This window comes from Ascidiella aspersa, chromosome 1 (assembly GCF_963924565.1).
Source record: "Ascidiella aspersa chromosome 1, kaAscAspe10.2, whole genome shotgun sequence".
Classification (NCBI taxonomy): domain Eukaryota; kingdom Metazoa; phylum Chordata; class Ascidiacea; order Phlebobranchia; family Ascidiidae; genus Ascidiella; species Ascidiella aspersa.
In genome coordinates, this window is record NC_139447.1 from 9,614,000 (window position 1) to 9,640,195 (window position 26,196).

The 26,196-nt window shown below is 36.5% G+C and overlaps 1 protein-coding gene across 1 annotated transcript; it reads left to right on the forward strand.

The window, feature by feature from the left end:
- Positions 1 to 25,910, forward strand: LOC146167130 (IQ motif and SEC7 domain-containing protein 1-like). Its single transcript, XM_083395666.1, has 15 exons — positions 1 to 378; positions 1,916 to 2,013; positions 2,439 to 2,581; positions 2,843 to 3,444; positions 3,866 to 4,099; positions 4,653 to 4,829; positions 5,466 to 5,627; positions 6,719 to 6,833; positions 9,134 to 9,308; positions 12,602 to 12,711; positions 14,990 to 15,145; positions 19,506 to 19,605; positions 22,058 to 22,210; positions 22,870 to 22,980; positions 25,324 to 25,910. Exons 1-15 carry the CDS (start codon positions 206 to 208, stop codon positions 25,464 to 25,466), a joined length of 2,652 nt encoding a protein of 883 aa, XP_083251792.1. The 5' UTR covers positions 1 to 205; the 3' UTR covers positions 25,467 to 25,910.
- The last annotated feature ends 286 nt before the right edge of the window (positions 25,911 to 26,196 follow it).

Below are 26,196 nucleotides of genomic sequence, written 5' to 3' on the forward strand. Positions count from 1 at the left end.
CAAGGTCACCATTGCTGGTGGTATAACTTAATTAATATGAATGTCTTGGAACTGATACTGAATACTGATTGGCTTGTAGTATTGGGCTGAGGAAGGGTCATATGGAGCTACAATGTGGAATTATGTTGCATTTCATCAAGTCATTTTTCTGTGAAATTTAACGGAAGTTTTTTTTTTACCAAAATCTTAACCATTGCAAACTACAATGAGCTCTAAGTCCCAGGATTTGCTTGGCCAGTTAAAAAGCCTTATAGATGAGCAGGAGACCACCATTGCCCAGCAGAACCAAAGAATAAAGTCACTTGTTTCTGAGGTTGAAAACCTGTCAAAGGCGCGCGACACACTGCTCGAAAAAGTTCAACAACTTGAAAACCACAGGTAAGTTTAAAGTTCTAGTGTTTCATATTTGTGGTGTAGCATAATGAAAAAAATATATATTGTTTAATGGGTGTGGTGGACTTCTCTCTGAGAAAGGTTAAAATGATGATAAACTTTAACGCATGTTTCAATTTAAGAGTCGTTTTGTTAAGGTTTATAAAGTGTTATTAAAGATGGGTAATATTATGTGTGAACAGTAAGCAGTCATTTTTGAAACACAAACACATTTACGTGTGATGGTACAAAGTAATATAGTTCAGCATATTTATTTATGGTGAAAGTTGTGTGTAGTATCATCACGTAGATTCAAGAGCAATTATCGAAGTAATATAAACATTTAATAGGTTATATATAAAAGCTATGTGCATTTAGGTTAGCAATAACTAAAAAAAGTGAGAACATGTTTCTATTGTTGCATTTGGTATAAGTTTCATTTACAGTATATATATAATATAAATACCTTGCATATGTCTTACTTAGTAATAGTAATACATTACTAAATTAAAAACAAATTTTAAATTATGGTAAAATTCATTTTTTTGAAAAGCAGTTGTTTTTGAGGACTGCATTTTGGAAAAACATTTTATTGAACTACTCTTTTTTTTATCCATTAAAGTAGCCTTTATCCATTGCTTTATATGCGTTTTCTTCTCTATGCGTTTCGAATTGCTTGGCAAGAAACTTTTTTGCATTGATGAAAATAATACAGAGCATGGAAATGACATCACTTCCCTTGTATCGAGCTGCAGCGTCGTCTTGAATTCATCATTTTTCACTGTAGACACTTTCATGTGGCCAACTCCCTTATTCTCGTAAAGCGCTCAGCATACTTCATAACCGCTTAAAGGAAATTAGCCAAACCCATTATTTTTTGTTACAATTGGTAAATTGCTTATTAGTAGAGATTATTATGCTCCATTTGGTTATTGTTCAAGGGTTATAAATGGTGTTATTTTTTTTCATTAGGATATTAAAGATCCATTCTTTAATTATGCATTATTTCAAGGCAAATATATATAACAAGTTTGCATTTTTGTCAAAATTCTCTGTTTATTAGTATGTAGTGCTTGGTCGATATTAACACTACATTTACCAAAATATGTCACAACAATTTAAATAAACTTTAATAACCTATATTATACATTTATGTTCGTATGCAAATATCAATTTAATTACTTTTTCTCAAAGGAAAAATATTTACATACTTTTTAAACTATCCAACTTTTCAAATGTATATGAATGTGAAACAACTTATTTTTTAATGCCAATTTTGCGTTTTGTGTGTGCCTGACAAAAAGTTTACTACAAAAATAAAAATTCAACAAACTGTTGGAACATATAGCACTACAATGTTAGATTGTATGGAGTTTGAATGTGCATTAAGTTGTACAAATTTATCAATTAAGTAGGATTATTTCGAATTTATAAAATCTGAATAGCATTACAGCTAAAACCTTTCCATAACCCGGAGCCTGTCACTGAAATATTTAACTGACTAAATATTGAACGTAGATACTTACTGACCGATTTCTTGTAGTGCGGAACAAAGTGTTAAGAAGCACAAAAGACGGACATCATCTGGTAGAAGTAAAGTCCTACACCAGCGCAACCTTTCTCATTCCAGTACCGGTCAAGGTAACAATTCTATTAGCGTTGGTTGACCAAATGTTTGTACGCATATACTATACAGTGTATACACACATAAAAGTTCAATACCCCAACACGTAAAAGTAAAACCCCTAGTAGAAAAAATATTTTTAGATGAAAGATTAGATGATGCCTAATTAAAGTTGTTTTTGCCTTAGAAAAATCAACTGAAAACCAAAAAACAAAGTGGCAATGTTTTCTGTTTATATATATTTTGTACAAATGAAAAAATCAGTAATATATAAACATTTTAAAATGTAACAAAACCTAAATTAAGAAACTTGATGCACTTATAAGCTCTTATTTAAGGTTACACTTTGCTGACCAAAAAATGTTCTTAAAATGTTTGTTGCCAATTTTATTATAGTGGTACATTTTTTGCATCCTTTGCCTTATTTATAATTTTTTTACAGCTGATGAGGATGTTGGGGGTACAGGAGTAAACAGATCGTCGAGTTTCCAACGTAAAAATTTTGAAGAGCAAGATGTTCAATCGAATCGACTTAACTATGAACTAAGCTCAGACATTCAGGACAAACAAATTGAAGTCATAAGGGTGAGTACTAAGTAGCATTTTTATTGTATTTATTTGCTTTTTTGTTTAGGATTGTCATTAAAACACAAGTAACGCTACTTTTTTGGAAACACTAAACTACAGCCTCAGTGATTTCAGATTTTTAAAAAATATACCCTTTTGTTGATAATAATGTGTTCAGAACTAATGTGACAATCATCACATAAATTGGGACAATTTTATTGCGTTGCTTTGTGGATTTCAAAATAAAGCATATATATATAATATAGTTTAAATTTTCAGAAATTTTATGGCGGTGCAGCGAAAGCGGAAAACGCTGCTCGAATAATTCAGGAGGCCTACCGTAAATACAGAATGAAGATCAACTTTAGGAAAATTAGACATTCAAAAATCCGCCGATTAACGGTGGAAAGCGTACCACATGTTGTTCCTTCGACCATAAGTGAAAATGAGTCCTCTCCGAAGTCTCCGAAGTCTCCAAAGACTCCAAAATCACCAACTTCACCAAAATCGCCAGAATCAGTGTCGAAAAACAATTCGAACAATGACGTTGAAGTGGTTGAACTTGTTCTGGAACATTCCTTCGTCGAGTCGAACCACAAAAAAGAACCTGGGGCTGACGAGGAAATAACCCCAAACGGGGAATTACCTGTCACAAACTTGAGTGAAGTTCTTGAGAAGGCGGACATTGGAAGTAATGGGGTCGCAAGTGATAAAACACTGGAAGAAACTGAATCAGTGACCCCCACTGAGTCGGAACCTCCGCTAACCCCACTAACCCCGCTCAACGAGCCACTGTCCAATGATGAAATTGTGCAGAGGATTTTAGAAAATGCGCCAACGACACCTTATCAAACCGTTCCAAGAAGAAAAAAGAGGCACGGGTAAGGAAATGATGTTTTCGTATGATGAATAAATGTTTTTTTTTGTATTGGATTCATTAGTTTGCTGTAAAAGGAAGCTTGTTCTGTTTGGTTTAATTTTACTGTTACACTAAAACACGATGAAAATGTGTTCCTTTTCTTTCCGTGGTATGGTATATTTACTTTATAGTCTACTTAATCCCATAAGTTCTGTTAATTATAACAATTCAGTAATTTTATTTACACTGAATATTATATAGATACTTTAGAGAAATCATATAGTTAAGATTTCAGTTTGTTTTGGTGTTTAAAAAACAAAATTATAGTAATCAAACAACTTGACCTGATTTAAGCAAATTTGTTTGGCAGAGTTCATCTAAGTGTTTTAAATAGGAGGATGTATGCATAGCGCATGAGTATCTTGCAAACTTTTCCTTTTCAGCTATGAAACTGTGGTTCTGCTGGGATCGGAACTCCCTGCCACCCCCGAGCACACAACCCAGGCTCTGGACCCCGACCCCTTCTTGCCAAGGTCAAAGGCCACGCTCTCCACTCGATCGCGAAACAGCGACAGTGAGATCGTAAATCGACGAGCGTCACCGGTTTGGCATCGGACCAACTCGGAAGTGAGCTTGACGAGTAACGACGTTGAACATGACAGGGACAGTATTCGCAGGTGGGTAACATTGTTCGCTTAAATGGATGTTGCTTCTTTTCTGTGAATAGTCACGAATGAATCCCATTCCTGTGTCTTAAACATGTTAATTCCAGTCTGTAAATTAAAAAGAAGATGCAAGAGTCTTTTTCAATAAACAACATGCTAAATTCCAGTGTAAATAATAGGTTGCAGAATTTGAAGTAAACATAATTAGAATAAACATATTATATATTTACATATGTTGGGAAAAAATATTTTAACTCCAAAATGTTTGTAATAATTCCAATTTCAACTAAATTTACGGAAATATTTCTGTAGGAGTCTAATCGTTTCTAGTTTTAAAAAGGCTATTTCCCAACAATAGCAAAATTTAAAGGCTATTTCCCAACAATAGCAAAAAGATGCAACATTATACATTGTTTAGGTTTATATATTTTAAACTTGAAGAAATAAAAGCTTTTTTGGCTATCTTTGTAATGCTGAATATAAACACAAATTAAAAAAAAATTATGTTTTGTAACCTACTTCTGCATGTACTTTGATCATAATTCCTCCAAAATTACCTTTGCAGCTCAGACACTGCGAGCATTTCAAGTGAATTTTCGTCAGTTGTGAGTGAGAACATGCTGCAGCCCGGTGGCTACCAGCGCAGGAGTAACATCTCTGTTCGAGGAAGCTGGCATAACGAGGTCAACAATGACGTCATGCGAAAGCGGCTCTATCGCATCGGCCTCAACCTTTTTAACAAGTCTGTGATTTTTCCTTCTTAACAATTCTGTGATTTCTGATTTTTTTTCTAAAGATGTGGTAATTCGACTAATTCTTAATTATTCCAACAGACCTATATAAGTTGTACATGGTTGCCACTAAGTCTTTGCATCTTTAAAACTATTAGAATGTCTTTGAATTGATTTGCATATTGATGGTCGTTGCATTTTTTTAGGGGCAGATTATGTTATTTGTTTGGGAAGTGTCATTGTAAAGCAAATCTTTGACCTATTTGTTATTGTGTTGACCATGGTATTTTGTATTTAAGTTCTATTCAAAACATGTTAAGTTGCCCTAATTAGGTCTTTATAAATTTATAAATTTTCCTTGAAAAATCTTTCAATGTCTTTGGATATTTTATAAAAATGTGTGTCAACCCTGTATATAACGATACTGAGCTTGGATCATTAGGAAGGTGTAACATATTTCAGCCTAATTGCAGCTATAGCAGCATACTATTGATTTTATGCCATGAATATCGTGGTTCTAGTAAGTGTTCTTTCTCAGATCGTAATTTGTGAGCTACCTTTATAGCCGCTGATTTTTTTCTTGTTTTTTTAAAAAAGCATACAAAAATAAGTTGTTGTATTGAAGATAACAATTTATTTCCTTTTAGAAAACCAAGCAAAGGCCTTGCGTTTCTCATTGAGCACATGTTCGTGTCAAACACACCACCTTCAGTTGCTTCATTTCTGCTAAACCGAAAAGGACTTAGTCGTCAAATGGTTGGAGAATACCTGGGAAATATGCAGAAAGTGTTTAACCAGGAGGTTTTAGAGTAAGTTATATTTTTATAGTAAGTTATATTTTTATTTTTTTGTCTTTTGTTTTTTGTCTTTTGCATACCTTTAATTTTTGGTGATTCTTTTTTTATTTTTCTAAATAGTTTTAAATAAGATAAGTTTTTAGGTGTTCTGTGACTAAAATTTAAAAGTTTTTATTTTAAAAAATGCGTAACACCAAAACAAGATAAACAGCCTATGAAAGATGTATTTAAGAAGGCTTAAATTTTGTTTTGTTAAATGTCCACAATTTTCAGTTTTCTATATTATTCAGTGCATTACCAATATCCCCTTTAAGGCATGAGGTGTCCTTAAATGTGTTATGTTCACATTTCATTCACTCAATAAAAGGTAATCTTTTGGTTTATATGAAGCTATCATTTGGCTTTGTCCCTAGAATATTATAAAGCAAAACTGAGATATTTTAATTTATTGGAAGTAGGGTTGTCTAATTATATATCCTGATCCCCTACCCGATGCCAAGTTGTAAAATTACTATCTGTCTGATACTAGACTGGTAACAGTGCGGATACTAATACAGGCAAATGTTGGGCTCATAATCTGAAAAAATACCTTTAAATGTTTTAATTTAATCCATTTTAATTGTTGCAATCAGTCTTGATGAAATAAGGTTTTGAATCGCATTTTATTTTTTGTATAAAAAATATTGGGTAATACTGGTATCAGTATCGCAGGGGTTCTAAAACTTTTTCAAACAGTGACCCTCAAATATTTTTCGGTTTGCATGAACCAAGGGATGACATTTTAAAACCAATCGACTTTGAGGTCCTGCTGATTTTAGTAGGACTTCTGTGCAAATATGTAACTAAATTAAGTCTAAATGGATTTCATGAGAGGTCAAGGCATTTATTTTTAAATAAAATATTTTTCGAAAATGTTTTACATTTTTTAATAATGCCCCAAGATTTATAAAGGTTTTATGGAACCCCCAAAAGGGTTCACGGATCCCAGTTTGAGAGCCCCCACGGTCTCGGAATAAAATCCCAAATATCGGACATCACCATTTCCAAGCAAAATTTAAGCCGATCAAAAGCATTCCCTTTGCTTAACTTGTTCAACTTTGCAGTTCTCTGTGTGAGTTATTGGACTTCAGTGGTTTGGAACTGGATGAAGCCCTTCGCCAGTTTCAATCGCAAATCAAAGTGCAAGGAGAGGCACAGAAAGTGGAAAGGCTTATCGAGGTAGGTTTACACTTGCTTTGCTGTTTTGTCCTATTTGTTTGGTGCCTGTTACAAACGATTGAGTATAACTTGTAGACTATAATGTTACAATTAAGTACACTATACAAGGATTTGTCATGTAGCTTTAAGATGATTGTCAAAACCAAATAGGTTCAGTAAATCGACATTGTTCATAATTTGTATTTTTGACTGATGATTAGAAAAAAAAATATTTTTAACTGATGATGATGAAATTATTAAGAGGGTGTTGATTTACTCAACCTGATTGGCTTTGACATTTATATTTAAAATGTTACAGTGTTATGTTATTGTTGATATTAAAGAAGTTTGCATTTTTCTACATTATTATATTATTTTCAGTGGTCCAGTGATACAAGAATAATAAACGATCAATTTTTGGCACACTGCTAACAGAGTTGAATCTAGGCATATTTAGTGATGTTGGTTTGAATGTTCACAGCAACAGCGTTAGTAAAATTGTTGTTTTCGGTTACAAAAACATACGCACAAACATGTAGTTTACAGTATACATGTCACTGTCTCATATCGTAAGCCCAATATTGGTGTATTTACAAAGCTTTAAATAATTTTCTTTACCCTAGATTGTTAAAAGGTAAAAAAGTCTTTCACTATTAGAACCTTTGTACAGGATATGTCTATCACAACATGTAGCCATGCACTTTTTAAAATCAGTAATTCTCGAAACCTGAATGACCCCTATATTGGCCTTAAGAAGATTGTAGATAAGTAAGAGTGCTGGGTAATGTTAAGTTTTAATTAGGTGTTCGGGTGGTTTCAGTTGCTTTCAAATCAGTAACAATAAAGCAAGTGTAGTTTTGTTCCCCTCTGAACACGGATTTACTGCAGTCAACAGCCTGTCGTAATGTCACCAAATGTTTGCGCACAACCAGTGTGTGTCACACAGCAATCGGACGTTTGGCACACATTTCTTTCAAGTCCCCAGTGTGTGCAAGTACAAACATTGCAAGAAGCCGATAGTTGACAGGAAATAGCAGCACGTCCTGTTTGCATGGCTCACATACCTAGTGGCGCTTGCCGCTAAACAAAACACACACACATTTGATTTTAGGATTGCCCCAGGGTTTTGATAATGTTGCTGGTCTTCAATGCCTTTCTGACAATTTCCTCATGAGATGAACAATGTTAATAGTGTGACAATCCGGTTGCACAAAGTGTTACAACAGTTTCGGAGGCAACTTGCTGACTTGTGCATTACTCATCAGGTTGCATGAGTCACTTTTTACTTCTCTTGTAGTTATTTCCCTCCCACATTTTGTGGGCAAGAAAACATGGCAGCGCCAGACTGCTGCACTTTATCAACAAATAATCACAAAATAAACACAATGTTTACCTGGTGCTTTTCGCTATTTTAAGAAAGGTTGGAATAAGGATATGGTATTTAATTGTTATAATACTGTAAAATATTATATGCCTGACTGTAAGATATTATATGGGCACCTGAATATAAAAAATACACCTATTTTATATTTTAAAGTTTCTAGCATAAACTAATGCCTTATCAGGTTAGATGTTATTAAAGAAAAAACTACAAAATTGCCAAAAATTATAATGTTGAAAATCCTGGCTTATATGTTGTATAAAATGCTACAGACATGTGTATATTGTAATCCTTACATTATTTGTGCATAACATTGATATTAGAAAATGAAAGCCTTGCAGGAAATGCATATATATAATAAATAACACCCTAAAATACACATTTATATGAAGTAATTCAATGAAAGATATACACACATGTGTTTAACAACAGTGATCTAGCCCTTCTGAAGCTGCTCTTTGACCAAGAATTTCGGCTTACAAATCAGAAGTCATTATAGTTGGCCAAAAAGCTGCTTCAAAAGGGCTAGATCACAGTTGTTAAACTCATATGTGATAAGGCCAAACCTCACTGAAGGTTAGTATTTTCTAGCCTGTTTGCTTGCCTCATTGATCGACAGATTCAGACTTTAGGTTTTTTATATGCAATGATATACCCTTAAAATTATTGTGTATTTTTCAGGCCATTTTCCTTTATTAATGAAAAAAACTACAAAACTGCCAAACGTTATAATGTTGAAAATCCTGGCTTATATGTTGTTTTTAATGCTACAGACACGTGTCTATTGTAATTCTTACATTATTTGTGCATGAAATTGATATTAGAATATCGAAAGGCTTGCAGGAAATGTATGTATAATAATGTATATATAATAAGAACACCCAGAAATACACATTTTTATGCAGTGATGTACATTTTAAATTTATTGTCTATTTTTCAGGCCTTTTCCCAGCGTTACTGCACCTGCAACCCGAAGCTGGTGGAAAGTCTTCACAACCCTGACGCCATCTTTGTCCTTGCTTTTGCCATCATAATGCTCAACACCGACCTTCACTCACCCAACATGAAGCACGAAAAGAGAATGACAGAGTCAGAGTTCATCAAGAATTTAAAAGGTCTGTAGTTCGTGTGTAATTTATACAATTTATTGAGATACTTTATTATTACTATAATTAGAGTAACATTTTTTATGTAAAGGTAGTATATGTCACGATATGCTATGTTGTCAAGACCCTTAATATTGTTTTGGTTAAAAATACAATTTTAAATGGCATTTCATTAGTCTTTATCTGTGATAAATACAACAGCTGTCTGGGCCCTTTTTTAGGCACTTTGATCGTTATAGCAAGTGATTGCCCTAGTTCTTATCTTGCGATATACGTACCACTAGTAAATGCTATATTTACTTCTAATGCATTGTTTACAACGTCATAACAACGAATGTGTAATATGCCCCACAGTAAGCATTTTTTACACAAGATTGGCGGCTCATAAGCCTTTCAGTCCCACATTAAAAAATAAAAAATAAACGCTGCCACCCTGATTTTGGGCGGGGTAAAATCTCTACCTTTTGTCCTACCAATACCCCGCTTTACCTTAAAATGCTGTATATATCACCAAAAAGTGGCCGTTGAAGAGTGTATTGTGAGTGAAGGGTGGAGTATACATTTTTTTTCAATTTACATGGATACTTTGATTGTTCTAGTAGTCGTTAAACCAGTGGTTCTCAATTGTATGCAAGCTGATTTTAGCTGCAATGTTTTGGAAACTAGGTAATGCGCAGCAACAGTAAAATCCGCTCAATGGTACAAGTCAAGAAGGTTGAGAACCCTTAACCAAATCGCTTCCCTAAACCATTAATTGCCAAAATCGTAGTGTTAGTCAATCCTCTTAAGCGCATGTAGGTAGTAATGCACTAGCTCGATCTGCACTTAATAACCAAAAAGTCAATATTTAAGCAGTCGAAAATCGCCACACATTAAGAGCCTTAATCTCCAAACAGCTTTATCTCCGGAAGCTAAACCGCTATCCTTATGTTGGGCAGGATTAAATCCCTCCCTTTTTTCTACCAATATCCCGCCCTATACCTTGACATGCCTTATTTATCGCCAAGGAACCTGACCAAGATAGTTCGACCTTACATTTCCACGCGTCGAATAGTGAGACACGCCTAGTATGACGTCACACAGCGTCATAAACCGCCCACGTCACGCGGAATGAACGTGAATCGACAAGCCGCGAACGAGGCGAGTCAAAAAGACGCACAAGGGCCAAATTTTTCAAGAAGGCCGAAAATAGGCGTGGCCGCATGCCAGGACACGCCCTATATCGTACTGAGCCATAAATACCCAGCAATTATGTTGCCCCCGATACACATTGGCGTTGATGGCTAAACCATGTTCCGACGTCCGGTCACAGAAAAATGCACACAACCACCCTTTTTTAGACATTTGTTTCACATATCTGCAAATTTGCGTAGGCACGGGAAAATTGCCTTTTTTGTTTTTAGCTCGTTTGTTTTTCGGTTTTGGCATATAAAACAATTGAGTTACGTATATGTTTATTGTTTTTCCTTTTTTTTTATAGCATCCATTTTGATTATAATTTTTGTTGTGAAGTTATGTAACGCAGTTCATTTAAAAAACAGTAAACGGAGGTGAGGTTGTAAGGTTGTTGTTATATTGTTTCCTCATTGTTGTGGCAGCTTTTTGCTGGTTTTGGCTTCTGGTCACATCTGAAAGTGTAAAATATTTTAAGCGATTGATTTTTCGGCCCTGTTAGGTTAGGGGCGGGTATCGGCGAAGTTAAAAATTAAGTTAAGGTTGAGATTATTAGAGAAGTTAGTGATGACGTTGAGTTTGGGTTTTTGGAAAACGGACATTGGTCTAATTTCGTTTTATAAGGCTGGAGCCCTTTATTAGGTGTCTGCCTGACTTTTGTACTTTGTCATATTGCCATTATTATCGTAACTATATATTGTCTTATTACGCACCTTTAGAAGTTGTTACAGCCAAACAAATTTCGCTAGAGTCAAAGTTGTGATAAATTTCCATTATTGAACATTTGTTGTTTTTTCGAAGCTCGGTCCATGTTAATTTTTCATTTTTTGCGTGTGTGTATGTTTTCACTAGACACACAAAATCACTTTAATCAGAGCAGAAGGTGCCAAGCCGCGAATTGAATCGGCCAGATTGCGTTCTTCGGCCGAAAGTCTGTTTTATTCTGAGCGTTCGCCCCAAAAAACTCGCGTTTGCTGACGTGACTCAACACTACTGGGATTTGCGCGGCTAAATGCGGCATACGTGCCATTTAAAATCGCCGCAGCCCAAACGAAGCGTAACTAAATGGACACCGCGCCAAGCATATGCCGCTAACACTAAGATGCTGCTGTGTTTCTTCCTCCACACGCGTCACACTTTACCGCCCGGGAATCTTTTAGTGACGACCAACACTTCTGTTGTTTTTGAATCTTGTTTCTGTCGACAGGACAGCGTTTAGAATCACAACGCAGCCCAAACGCGTTAACGTTTTTAGCCCTTTTAAAATATCCGGACGATGTAAATCGTTCATCCACCTGTTTATTACCTTTTGTAGTGGGCTTTAATGTGAATTCCATGCGCATTTGCTTTTATTCTGGCATCCAACCTATTGTGAGCGGAATTTACGTTAACTGAGAATAAAAATGAGACATTTATTAAGCCAATAAAGAAGTTCTTGGCTATTTTAAGCTGAATTCCGCCTTCTAAGTTCCAGAGTACTACTAATGTCCACAGGAATTTAATAAGTGTTTTTACTATCTGGTCTTTGTTTGGTTAGTCATTCCTGATAGTTTAATTGCCGCTTATTTCAAAATGGTTGTCGTTTGAACTATTCGGTCGTTGGTCGGTTGGCCACTGCTGATACTTTATAAAAGTGTTTCGTTTCTGCTGAATAAACTGTAAATTATAAAGGTGGAATAGTATGTGGTAGAATATTTTCCAGTCATCTATTGTGGGTGGATGAGTTATATGCCTCCCTATTAGTTGATGGCTGAATATTAACCTCATTTTAGTTACGTAAATGGGTCAAATACAGGCTGTAGAGTCGGAGCCAGAGTTGGATCTTCGGGTTTATTGTTTTCCTGGAGTCGGACTGAGTAACTCCACATCCCTGGAAAACCAGTTTCCCTTCTTATGAAATCATTTTTCAAAGCCCATTATTTATAAACGCTGTTATTTTAACAACCTGTTTTCAATATACGTTGCTATAAAACAGTTCCCCGCTTTTGAAGGGCATGCAAACCAGCCAGGGGTAAAACTTGGTGCTCAAGCTAGGCTAATTTTGAGTTCCGGCATATTTTGATGCAAACCTGATCTCATCCTGACCTATCATGTCAAGTGACCTTACACTGACCGTTTGTATTGACCAGGTGTGGACAACGGCGAAGACCTTGACGAGGTTTTACTCAAGAACATGTACCACCGGATCCGCAACAAGGAGTTTACCACCCTGGACGACCACGTCACACAAGTCATCGAGGTGAGACATTTGCCGGTTTTCTAAATGTGTTGTTATTTTTATGCGAGTTCCCAAGGTCGCTGGTTTTGTCCCTGGCTTAGAGTTGCACTTCTTTAAAAGGAAGTTCAAATTGGTATAGCTTTACAATAATTATTTTGTTTTTATGTTTAACCTGTCAATAAGACATCTGTTCTATTGACCACTGCAACGCGCGGTTATTGCTTTATTTCAAAACATTTGTGTTGCCCTAAAGTTTGCACTCTCGAAATTCGCATTTGTGTCAAAAATACGATAAATTTTAATGGTATGTTATGTGGAGAAACTTTCAAATCTGCATAAAATTATCTTCGGCCAGATTTCCAAAAGTCACAACGGCGTGTAGAAAAGAAAATGGAAAATAGTTTGAAGTCACACAGCTGCGTCATTTAAAAATCTGGCTGCACGTTAAGTTTACCAGAAATCAGTATAAATTTATGCCGAATTAAACAATCAAAAAATCTAATTTAAACCCCGAGTTATCTACGTTCAAGAGTTGTTAACTCTTTTCCGCAAAAAATGATCCAAACATTATTTGTTTTACAAAGGCAACTTAGAGAGGTTTACTTTCTGTTTCTTTAAAAACTTTCACTTTTTATCGAGTGGCCAGGGCGATCAAGCGTTAAATGAAAGCTGCCAGCCTTTGATGTGTATATACCCTTGAAGCTCTTGGTGCGATCGATAATCGTTTCGATTCTCCATAAACTTATGGATCGATCAAGGTCAATTAGGTTCGCTTTGGACTTGTTTTGCTGCGAGCCTTTCTTCGTCCTTGAACGAATTCATGCTTGCTAATCATAAGCAGATTTTATTTTAGTGGACAAATTAACGCGGGCAATTTTGCACGTTTTACGCCTTGTGTTAAGACGACAGCGGGCTGCAGATTTTTTTGTATTCACGCATTGCAATTGTTTACAAGCCAATCAATAATTAACTATAGCAGAGAGGTATAGAATCTATTCAAGAGACTATTGCTAAAAGTTGTTAACACAGACCGGCCACAAAACCAGTTGCAGGGCTGTCCTGTTCTCAACATTTTATTCCGATACCGATACCTAATATTTTAGACAGATCAGTTGTAAACCTACTGTTTTTCTGATGAATATAGCCTTTAAAGTTTTTAGTCAGAAACGAACTTTTAGGGCGCGCCACACCTAATAGGCCTCATTTCGCCATTTAAACCAGCTATTAAAATGGAAAGATCTGCTATTAAAGAAAGCGAAACTGTCTCTTAAATTGGGCAACTACGGCGGAAACTAGCTGTTGTTAATAATTTTCCTCGCCTATATCAAAGCCTCTATACCGGAATTTTCCAACAAGCGACCGCGTAAAACACGTTTATTCAATCATTTCCAATAGCTTCTTGATATATACTTCCGTTGTATACTATTTATTGGCAAAATTTCCCAATAGTCAAAACGTGGAAAAGTCGTACGGCAAAATGAGCAGTTAGTGTTTTTATTTACAATATTTACAAAAAACATGTGTCCGCCAACAAAACAAAAAGCGTATATCAGTTAACACAACATAATAGTTGACAACATTTTCAGTAATCTTTCGAAATCCTCTTCTGCTTAAAAATAACAAATTGAACATTTAGCCCTACAAATTTTAGCATTTTTGAAAGGTACCCCGAGAACTAAACCTAAGAAAAAAATAACCGGCTAATATAAGTTTGCTACAGCTTATCATGGGCCTTGAGCTTTTGCAACTACGGTAAAAAATTCAGTCTGTCGTTTTGGGTCGCGATCCGGTAAAAAAGTGGGTCGTGCAGGTACTATTGCCCGATGAATGGACTGTTGTAAATTTATCTATAAACTTTAATCCTTCCATTCAAGTTTTTTAATCTCAACATGGATTGAATTTCTATCAAACTCATTTGCTTGGTTTTATCTTATTGAACTGAATTATTACATCATAGCACTTTTGGTTGCATACAAGTCACCTCATTCAACAAATCACTTATCTGTTCATAAAGTCAAGTTTAGTTGATTACAGAACAATATTGGAGTTGAATAGTTTATTAAATTGGTCAAAGTAGTAAAACGCCTTTGTACTATTTAAAAATGGTTTGCACACAATTTACGAAATTCACCAAGAACTAGCGCATTGCATACTAGTGGTTTGTATTCTGGGTCGCAAGATATTCACAAAACTCAAATTTGCGCCGCAATCCAAGATGTTTGGGAACCATTAGCCTATAACCGTAATAGAAACAGCGATCTGCTATCAAACAAACGCCTAAATTAGTGCTTTTTTGCAGGTGGAACGCAACATCGTGGGCAAGAAACCCGTCCTTGCCGTCCCCCACCGTCGCCTTGTATGTTACTGCCGCCTCTACCAGGTCAACGACCCTAACAAGCCACAAAAGATGGGACTTCACCAACGAGAGGTGTTTCTTTTCAACGACATGATACTGGTGGGTCAATATTTTTTGTTTTAGTGCCAATATGTTTTAAATTTGTAGTAGATTGGTTCTGTAGGTTACCATTATCAAGAGAGAGAACAATACTAATTTTGTGTAAGTAAATTATCGGATAAACATAACGTTTTCCTCATTTGTTGCTATCGTTTAGTGTATAGAATGTATCCAGAAAAAAATGTTATCCTGTCTATGGAAATAACACGCGAATTGTAAATTATGATGTAACGTTTACGTATTCCAGTGTAAAAATATATCGTTGTTTGTGTGACCCTCTGCGTGGTAGATACCTCTGCGTGGTAGATACGCAATGCAACGCCACGTAACACCTGCTTTGCATTTTGCGGCCGAAATAGAACTGCACTAAACTCAGGACAAGCAAAATTGCCGCTTTATTTGTCGACGCCAAATTGGCGACTGCTTTGTCGTAATCCTACGTAGGAAGATCCTTCCGTACTTTGTGGGTCAGTTTATGTTGGTCACTTCGAAATAAGATGCTTTTTTACACCATAGTTTCGTCATTGTGTCACCTGTAGGTCAGATCTGACCAAACGTAGTTGGAAAACCACTGGTTTAGGTTAAATACAGTTGTTATTTACCCGCGGTTAATATTTCAGCCTTTTTTTATTTTAAATGCAAATGATACAATAATACAAGTGTTGCTTATTTTATTCACTGGTCGCTGGTCATAATTTTTTACTTTTCAAAAGGGGGTAATTTGCAATGCATCAAATTCTCACCATGGACAATAGCGCTAAAAAGCTAAGGAATCACTGGTTTACCACTTTACGGTTTATATTTTTACCTAATTTAAATAATTCAAATTAACAAAACTTACGAATCAGTGGTATTTCACATTAACCCTTTTCGTCAAATTTGCTACATAATTTAAAAATCGAAGAAACGAATTGTGTAATCTCGAACATAGCTAGGTATTGTACGCGTGGGCTTATTGACATGGTCGCTTAGAAATTTGCCAGACTCTGAACAGGCGAAAAGGTGCAAAAATTCATGGCCATAACCAATGCTGCCATTTGAACCGTCCTATTTCCATGGTATATCCATATTTTCAAGGTCTATATCTTAAAAAAATATATAACCTTCGAAGTAATGTATCTTACATCTGTATATTGTCTGAATTTTAACAAAGCAACACTCGTAAAATTTGCCTAAATTTTAAGAAATTGTTCGCTATGAAAACGACAGTTTGTACACCTTAGTTTTGGATGGCTGGTCGGTGATCGCCGTGAATAGAACTCAAGGAATTCGAATTCCAAATAGCCATGAGATGTGGCCCCGTGTAATGTAACTTCAAGTTGCTGGTGTGAAACGCTTTGCCGAACTCTGCTGTTGCTGCTGCTGTATTGAGACAGATCGAGCTCCCTTTTATTTCCGGCAACTGCATGCTCGATTGCCTTCAACGTTTATGTTATATCGCGTGCGATGTCGCCATAAAGTGGCCAGTGGTTCTCCAAAATCGCCAACGTTTGGCGAACACCTTGGAATACTTTGAAGTTTATGTCAACCCTTTTTATCTGAACTCTGATCGGCGCCCAAGTGCCATTCGCTTTTTGTCCGTCGAATGTTGCTTTTTCGGGATATTACGATTTGTGCTATTTAAGTTGGTATCGGCTTGTGAATTTTGGCGTTTGATGTGCTGCCGTTGGACTTCAGACCTTTCTGAAAAAAAATATAAATCTGTTTTGTGCGCTTGCGCCAAGGTTACTGTGTTCTTTGTCTCGCCTTTTAAAAATATGTTGTTAAACGCTCACTAATGGTTAAATATAGGTAAAATTGTAATTATAATCTCGCCAACCACCAAATGATTGGATACATATATTTCTATAATGTCTTTGCAAAATACCTTGGTTAAGTTTCCATAAACAGCTAGTCAAATCCAAGTCAAATCAGTGACAGAAAAGTTAAATATTAAACTTCAATTTTTTCCAAGCAAATAATCAGATGTATGCATTGTGTGGACGTTCCTACGGTGTTACTGTGAACATCATGTTAGTGCAAGGAATTCAATAGGCGTCAAATTCGTGTTTAAAACCTCACGTTGTTAGCTCCTGTTGCACTTTGTGCCTATTCACTTTGCTTGAAACAGAGCTAAATATAGAATCAATAAACGATAAGACTATACTTTTGTCATACTTCGCGCCAACATTTGGTATAACTACTTTTAGGCGTTAATAATTTGGAATAATTTGTATTAGTTCTTGCAAAAAAAGGTTGCAAATAGTGATAGCAGTTTGTGTGCGTGACCGTGTAGTTTTAATTTTCTCGGTTGCTCCAAAGAACGCTCTTTCACAATCCACACAGCTTAAACGGCATAAGTCACCCTTGTCGCCTCCTTGGTATCAGAGACGCCGCAGCTTGTTACACGAACATTGTCAGCTTGTCCAACGCCAGATACCAAAGGCAATTGGGCCGTCGTAAAGCTGACAAGGTCTTTTGTGTCTGCCGCGGTGTTTGTCAATATTTTCTGGCCTCTTGTCACGAGAAAAAACATTCTTCTATAATGGAAACCGTTTCCCACTACGTTTTTCAAATGTTATTTTAAGATTTGTTATTTCAACAACATTATATTGAAACCTGGCGTGGACTAAACTTGTTTTTTAAAGGTTTGATATTTCAATGGTATTGAAACAGACTTGGCCTTAATTGTTTTCTTAAGCGTCTGATTTTATATATCTTTCAAAATTAAAATTATATGTTTGGCACATAAACCATATTTACCCGAAATTCAAGTAGAATATTCTTAAAAATTCGCTGATAAAATTTTATTTTATTTCACCATGATTGTTATGATGCCTTGACGTAAGCCTTTTTTTAGCAATGTTTAAAAATGCTAATGCAGTAAGAAGCGGACTAAATGTTTATTAAACTTAATCGCTTCGCCCTGACCACAATGACCTTAAATAAAAGCAAATATTCTTCCATACTTTTCTGTAGTCACAACTCACAATTCACAAGTCAGTTGTTCTATGAGTTGTAGTATAAATAATACCATCTTTATGTATTTAGTTTATCCTTAAAAAATGAATACCCTTTTATGACATGACGGAACAGTCAAAAGAGTTTTTTTGTAGTGAGGAACTTTGAGTAAATTTGAAGCCACGTCTCTTTGAAACCGCAAGACTCTGAAAGTCACTTTAGTTGCAGTAAAACAACTTGCATGACATTTGATAAAAAATCTCCCAAGATGGTATAACGAGGCATAAAACGCAGCAGTAGCAGCGCAAGTGGAGAAACCGCGATACGCGTTATTAAGCGATATTCTGGCGCATACACATATTCCAATGCATTACGTCTGACCAATGGGAATTTTTGCGGCCACCGCTCCAGCCACTAGAGCTATCCACTGCACGCCAGCACATACTTATAGGCGTGTATATTAGGCGGTGACTCAGCGCATATCCGCTCTTTACTGACGCCGACGCTGCTGCTGCGTCATCCTAGACAAACGGTTCCAAAACTTTTTCTCGTTCCATGGGCTAAAAATAAATGAGAAAACTGTTTTACGGTCAAAACTGATTTTTAACATTTTGTCAAGGGTATTGTTAACTAGAAAATGTTATGTATCAAAATGAGTGTCAACTAGTGGTGCTACTAGACGGGATGGTTTTCCGGCATACAATTTCACTGCGAAAACTAATGTCTATATGCAGCAAACTTTTGTTCCTCCAATATATGACGTAATTTGGTGTCGTCACCTCTAAATCTCCCATAGTTTTTTTTACACTATACTTTACTGAACGTCTAATGGTAGAAATGTTGTTTTGTGTTGTGTTTGCAAGGATTTACAAATACGCAAACAGTAGGACTTTTCTTAATATTCGGCCAAATTGTCCGTACTTTAAAATGTATTCATTTGTTCAAATAGATAGTCTTTCCATAACAAAAAGCCTTTTTTTCGAAAACTTGATTTTTGTGTCAACATTTTTACGATAGGAAGTTGACATATTCTAGATGTTCAGCGTTTCTGCGATTTTGTTTTTTGTTCTTATATGTGTATTGACGATACATCCATTCGGGAATTACGCAAACATTTGACTACCATACATACAAACTATGTTGTTTTTTGTCTGTGATGAATAGAATAACATTTTATAGCAGGGGTCGGAAACCTATAGAACAAAATAAAACGGCCCTGTTTAATTTACTATTATTTGCCAACCAATAACTAAATGTTTAAAAAGTATTATATGGCTCTCATGGAAATACAACCAGGAAAATTTGGCTTTTATGGCTCCCTTAGCTAAAAAGGTTCCCGGCCCCTGTTTTATAGGCTTACCTGTACAGGTTTTTCATATTTTTCCGTACCTAACTTATTATAATATGTTTTTTGTTTCAGATCGCCAAAGTTCTCCAAAAAAAGAAGACCTTTACGACGCACACTTATAAGCAATCCCTCTCCTTGCACGGAATGAACGTACTTGTGTTCGAAACCGCATGTGAGTGATCGTTTGCTACAATTCTATGCATGTTTGCGTAATTACGCAGGGTTGCCACAAAGTCTTTCAATTTTGAAACGTCTTTTAATGTCTTTGAATTCATTTACATATTAAAAAGTCTTTAAAAAACCGTATGCTTAGAATTTGTTTTTTGTCCAACTCAAGTTATAGATAGTACCGATAAATACAATTAAAAAAATATTTTAAATTGAGTGGACAATGACAGTTGTTTGTTTTGTTTTTTAATCATATTGAAAACCACGTCGAGCGGTTGACTTTTAGGTCGTAAAACCTACAAATTTTCTTCAAAGTGACTTTAAATGTCTTTGAGTTTTCATTATAAAACAACCCTTTTATGATAGATAGGTAAAAACCATATATAAGCAATCAGTGTTTGATTTGGCTATTGTTTTAATTGTTTATTTTTACAACATTTAAGTTCTGAACTAGCAATATGTAGCGCTATACCTGATTATTAACTGAAGATGATACCAGCTCGTATCGAAACGTCTTAATCAAGATAATGTCGATCTACTTGACCTTTTTGGCTTTGCAATTCATTATATCAAGCTACATTACAGATCCGTGCATAGTGTACCCAAGTATGCCTGATTAACTGTAATAAAAATAGCACATTTATCACATTATCCTAATTGCTCCAAAAACGCCCCGTATATACGGACCCTGTATTTCCGGAATTCAAGAAAATGAGAGACTGCATGATTCACATATGTGTATCATTCTGAAGCTTTAATGACCAACGATAAACGGCACACGAATTATTATAAGTAAATAGGGTATTTTGGAAAATCCTGCATAAATCTTCTACTTTTAATATGCTGTTTTTGGGGGTGTCATTTTTCGAGTGTATTTGAGTTTCAATAGAGAATATTACCTTTTTAGCTTTTTTATTTTTTGATCTTATTAGCTTTCATTTAGCATATTCTATAAAAAAATATCAACGCGACCCGCGTTCATTTCACTTTGAAAAGACAGTTCACTTTTGTGTATTCCGCTAACAAACCAATATCTAGCTCTAGTGAAAGCGTGTGCCGAAACTGATTTTTCGCCCTAAACCCGCATCGCTTTTCGTCTTTCCTCGTTCGTTACGTGATCGGCGATTCCTTTGTTAGAAGCGTTTTTTTGCGACCCGTTAGTTGTTGACAACATATATGCCGTGTTTTGCCCGACTATTGTTTGATTCGGTGTCTTTTGTCGCGTCCCTCTTTAGGAAAGTATTTTAAATTGGATTTAGATCAACGAAACCACTTTCAAAGAATTGTTAAGCCTGCTGAGGCCCTAAAATGAACCAGGTATGTTTTACATTTTGTGTAAGTGGTGGCTTATTTCGACGCAAAGAGCAAACGAAATCGTTAACCTCAATTTAAAAACACGCATAAAAACGGTAAAAGAAATGTGGCAGGATTTTGGACCAGCGCTGAAAAAGGCTATTACCATTTGCATTTTTGGAATTTTACTAAACAACCAACTTCCTGCGAAACACACTTAGCGAGTTCATTGTTAATACTATTAGCTATCGCTGAATTTGATTATTCTCTGTACGAACAGCTTAATGCAAACCAATTTAGGTCTTGTCAGTTAAAATTAATAAAAAATATTTTTTTAAATCGTAGTAGATGAAGTAGCTGATTTATTTGGATTAATAATGTTCGCTTTACAAACTGCAGTTGCGTTGAAAATACTTCATGTCACAAATGCAGCCCGCGAAATGCTTTTCAAATTTAGACACAAAAACGTTCGCCATACTTGAGATTCGGCTTGTCCTATTGATTTCCTTATGTAGCGTGACTAGAAAATGAGACGCACAGAATGTTTTGGAAGAGTAAACCCCAACTCAAACATGCATATTATGGTACCTTCAGATTTTTGCAAATAATTAAAGTTTTTAGTTGTGCTTGTCAATTTGGAGTAGGCAAGTGTCAAAAGCGTCGGTCGTGAAAAATATGCAGCTGAAACGCGCATAAACGTTAAAAACGTGCTGCTGCAGTGTTTTTTAATTGATAGACGCTTCGTCACGTTTTGCCACATACCAAATGTCGAATCGCACTGTGAAAACGACTATTGCGTCAAAGACATGTTATTCGTCTCAACTGCCCACTCACTCTATTTTAAACGTGTTTGTTGCATACCACTGCTGATGATGCTTTACGGTCGGGTGCGTCTACGTGCAGCTAAACGTGTGTAAAAAATAGTTGTTTTAAGCTTAGGATGGATTAGTTTTTTCCATCAGCATTCGGTTTTTCTACACAATTCGTGTAGATTTAATACCTAAAAAAGCTGACTTTTTATATTTTTGATTCTCCTGACTCTCCTAACGCGACTGAGAATCGCTAAAATTGCATCAGCTAATAAACACCCAAGTCTTACAATCTGGATTCTGTTGATTAAATTTACTTATAATTAAATAATTTTTTACCTATTTTCATTTCAGACTTCCCTAACGGTATCCGTCTGATCAACTCACTGGACAACAAGGTGCTGATCACGTTTAACGCCCCAAATGAACAGGATCGCAACAAGTTCGTCGCAGATTTGCAGGAAAGCATAGCAGAAGTGCAGCAGATGGAGTCCTTAAGGATCGGAGGTAAGCTATGCACATCAATATGCGACTCACTTTTAATGCGGTTTCATTGTGCAAATAACAATGAGGTATGACCAAATTGTTTAGCAATAATTTAAAATGCAACTAATTGGAAATATGGTCAACAGTTACACAAAACTTGTATCTTTACTAAACTGGCGTACGAACTGAATAAGGTAATGCGACAAAACACATCTAATAATAAGGCAATAATTTTCCAATCTAATAGAAGACTGTAACATTTAGAAATGACCCACTGGTCGGGAAGCACTGATCTTTTCGATGTACGCTGATATCACTAATAGGAAAACAGGGTTTCACAAAATTTAGTTTTGGGAAACTTAGCAATCCCATGTGGCGACTGGACAACAATAAAAACCTTTTTTGTTTTAATTCCTTTAAATAACTCGTTTCTCTGTCAAGCAGAAGTCGTCAAAGCCGAATAATAAAAAGTAAGTGTTTTACTCGCGTGAAGAAAAAAAAAACAACAAAACTTTTTCGTTTTTTTCTAACAGCAGAAACAGCAGCCATTTGATCGGCTTTAATCAGAACGCACATCGCGTAATTGCGAAGTTACGAGTTTGGCTTTATTTTGTGTTTCCTCGCTAACTCGCCCCATTTTTGTTTTGCCTTTTTTCTTTCTCCCTACTCGCCGAGTACAGCCGAGTTGGAGCGCGCGCAGGCCACTTCGCCGAGCGAGTCGCGGACCGGCAACTCGCTACTCATCGACTCGAAGAAGATGTCGTCATCGATGCAGAACCTAAACGAGTCACGTGAGTTTGACTCGGCCTTTTGTTTTTTTCCTAATTTCGTCAGTTTCATCAAATTTTGTCGCGTCTTTGTTTATTTTCATGCGATACTGATTTTTATAGCAATCCCAAGATTTTTTTTGTTTTAATACCCCATTTTTTTAAAACAAAACTGTTTCGTCTAACTTTGTTGTCCAATTAGATCTACAAAGACAACGCTTTAAATAAAATTATATACGACACGTCTTTCCGAGCCCTGATGTTTTTTACGAATACAATCATTTGTTTTTTAATTTGGGTAAAAATTGTGAGTTTTGCACTTCTTTATCCGATTGTTTTTAGTGGATATTGATATTTTTCAACTTTAGGATGTTTTTATTAAGATATTTAAGAATACACCTTCTTAAATTAGGTGACTTTTTCTACTTTTTTAATTCATTATTATTTTTCCAAAATTAATTTAAGTATATTGTTTTTAAATAGCATTTACGAGACATTTAACTTAAAATTTTCGATCTAGCTTTAATTTTGTTTTCGACAATTTCGTCACTCGACTGAAATCGTTTTGTGTGTTTTGTAGTTGTTATTCTAGAACCTACGGACGACAGTAAGTTGGTCGTTGTAATGCAACCGGATATTATGTTAGCTTGTGTGTTTGTGTGTAGATTGCTGTAAAAAACTAACCCAAGTTTGTTTTGCAAAAAATCAGTTTTAGCGGCTGTTAATTTTTTGGTTCAAGGGCGCCTTGAAACAAGGGCCGTTTTCTTATCACTAGAAGAGGTAGAACATTGTAATTATTCATGTCATATATCTTTTGTGAATTATCGCAAAAATGATTGGTGTTTTACAAACAAATTTGGTGTTCTTTAAACGTGATCTTATGAATTTTGTTAGATCCCAAGTTAATGTAGTTCAGTTGTGTATAAAAACAATCATATAACTGGTAGACAAACTAATAAGGTTTAATTAAAAGTTGAAAATATAAGTATAAATCAAAGTACAGCATTCGATTGAGTAAATAATTTGCTTGCAACTTCATATTTCACGTGTGCTTAGCTAGAATTACCACACTTCTAATACGTCTGTGTAATGCAACTTAGTGTCTCAGGGAACCCTTGATGCATTGCGTTATCTAAGTGCTCCCCACATTCAATCCCGCTACCCATTTTATCGTTTCCTGGTGTTACGTATATGTGCCCGACTGCCCATGCACCTTCAATACACCTGCGCCTTAAAACGTACACCAAGCAGCTCCTTGTATGGGTCGGTGGTTCACGCCTCTACAGAAATAGACCATTTAAAGCGAACCCAGTAGAGGTGGCTTGAAAAAGCAGCAGCAGCACTATGCAGTATAGTAGGAGCAGTTAGGGCCTTCTCAGTCGCGTGTCGTTTCCTTGTATAGTCACCTCACGTCCCCCTTTGCCTCGTTTGCTTGCGGAAACGCGCGCTAAAACAGCAACACCCGCTTTAGTAGGCACTTGGTCACATATAAGCGCATTAGGAGGTATAAACACCATATCCCTGTTGACCGCTTAAAAAAGCAGCCATCTTCATTTTTTGCCTTAATTTCGGCAAGGGATGAAAAAAAAACATGAAAATGGCCTTCAATTTTTTTACGCATGGTGGCGTCTTTAATTGTCTGTTTCTTGCTACTTCCTTGGCATCGATCATTTGCGTTTGGCTTCTGTGCTTCTATCTAGATCAGTGTGTTTATTTTTACTTTTTCACCCGGTGGAACTAATGGTAAAACAATTACTCTATCTGTCAGTTCAGTACTCATAGATATTGCGCGAATCCCATAAAAACTTTCTTACGGACCTCAGTTTGGGAACCACTGATCTACAGTAAACGCATTGATATTGTCTGCAACTGCAAAATGCTTAAGTTTGGCCGAAATGAATCGAACAATTTAACGTTTATTTTGCGTAATTTTATTTTATAGGCGATTTAACCTAGTAACATGCAAAACGAGACGATTTTTGTGCCCTCTTTTTATTTGCAACTCAGACTGCTATGTTTTGCCTGGCATGCAAACTACGATTAAAGCGACAGGCCAACTGGTTGAAATTTAATACAATTGCCCCCAGGCTGAACTTTGACCCCAGGCTGAAACTTACCTCGGACTAAAATTTAAACTCACGCTAAAATTCTATTCTAGGCTGAAATTTAACCCAACGATAGAGCTCACCCCAGGCTAAAGTTTACCCCTGGCTAAAATTTACCCTTGGCTAAATTCCCCCCAGGCAAAAATTCACCCCTGACTAAAATTTACCCCAGACTGGAATTTACCCCAAGCTGAAATTTACCCCTGGCTTAGGACATTTACTCCAGATCGAAAATTTGACTCCAAATTAATCTTCTCGGCAGACCTTAGAGCGACCTTCTCGGGCGAGGGCCGTCCCACCTCAATGTACAACCTCTCGTCGGTCACCGAGAACACCAGCAACAACAACAACAACAGCAACACAAACTTCAGCATCCGAGCAAATAGCAACAACAACACGGAATAGTGCCCAACCACCCACGTCAGCACAGCGGACCCCGAAAGGTCCCCGACCCGGGGCGCCAACCCGCCCACTGTAAGGGCCCTGGGCAACTTCCTGACCAGCACGGCCAAGCGCGCCGCCAACTTGAAGAGGGCCGGGCGCGTCTCGGTTCCACCCCCCTCTGTCCGGGTCCATTCCCCCCCGGAACTCAGGGCAGCGATTTGGAGTCGAACGACGCCAATTCGCCAAGCATCGCTTACCTTTAGTTTAAAGTGTTTTCGCCGCTTAAGCTGTTGCTCCGTTCTAGTGTGTAGCATGCTGGGAAGTTTTCGCAGGGGCTCGAAAATTCGCCAAATTCTATGGAAATTTCGGGCCTTGCCTTTTGTGTTATTGGAGAGGCGCGCCGAAACGACCTTCTATTATTGAAACGCAAAGCCAGTCTTTTTCATACTGGTTAAGTGTTAACTTTGCTCGGCCATGTCGTAGGCTCAGTTGCAAATGCACTGCATTGGAAAAGGGTTTTTTAACTTTTTTCTCCCGGAGCCCCCCAAAACTATTATGGTTCGATTTGGCCTTTATGGACCCCCTAAAACTAGTCCACGTACCCACAAGGGGTCCACGTAATCTAGTTTAAGAGCGCCTGGCAAAAGAATTATTAGCCATTTGGTCGCCTTGTTCAGCGAAGCGATCGAAAATCGACTTTTTTCGGCTCTCTTTCGTTTGCAACTGCAGAGGAAGGCTAATCTTGCACGCA

Bases quoted from the DNA above. Each gene is read 5' to 3' on its own strand.
- LOC146167130 (XM_083395666.1), top strand. From the start codon at position 206: ATGAGCTCTAAGTCCCAGGATTTGCTTGGCCAGTTAAAAAGCCTTATA. The intron at 379-1,915 runs GTAAGTTTAAAG...GATTTCTTGTAG, and splicing joins CAACAACTTGAAAACCACAG to TGCGGAACAAAGTGTTAAGA. The intron at 2,014-2,438 runs GTAACAATTCTA...ATTTTTTTACAG, and splicing joins TCATTCCAGTACCGGTCAAG to CTGATGAGGATGTTGGGGGT.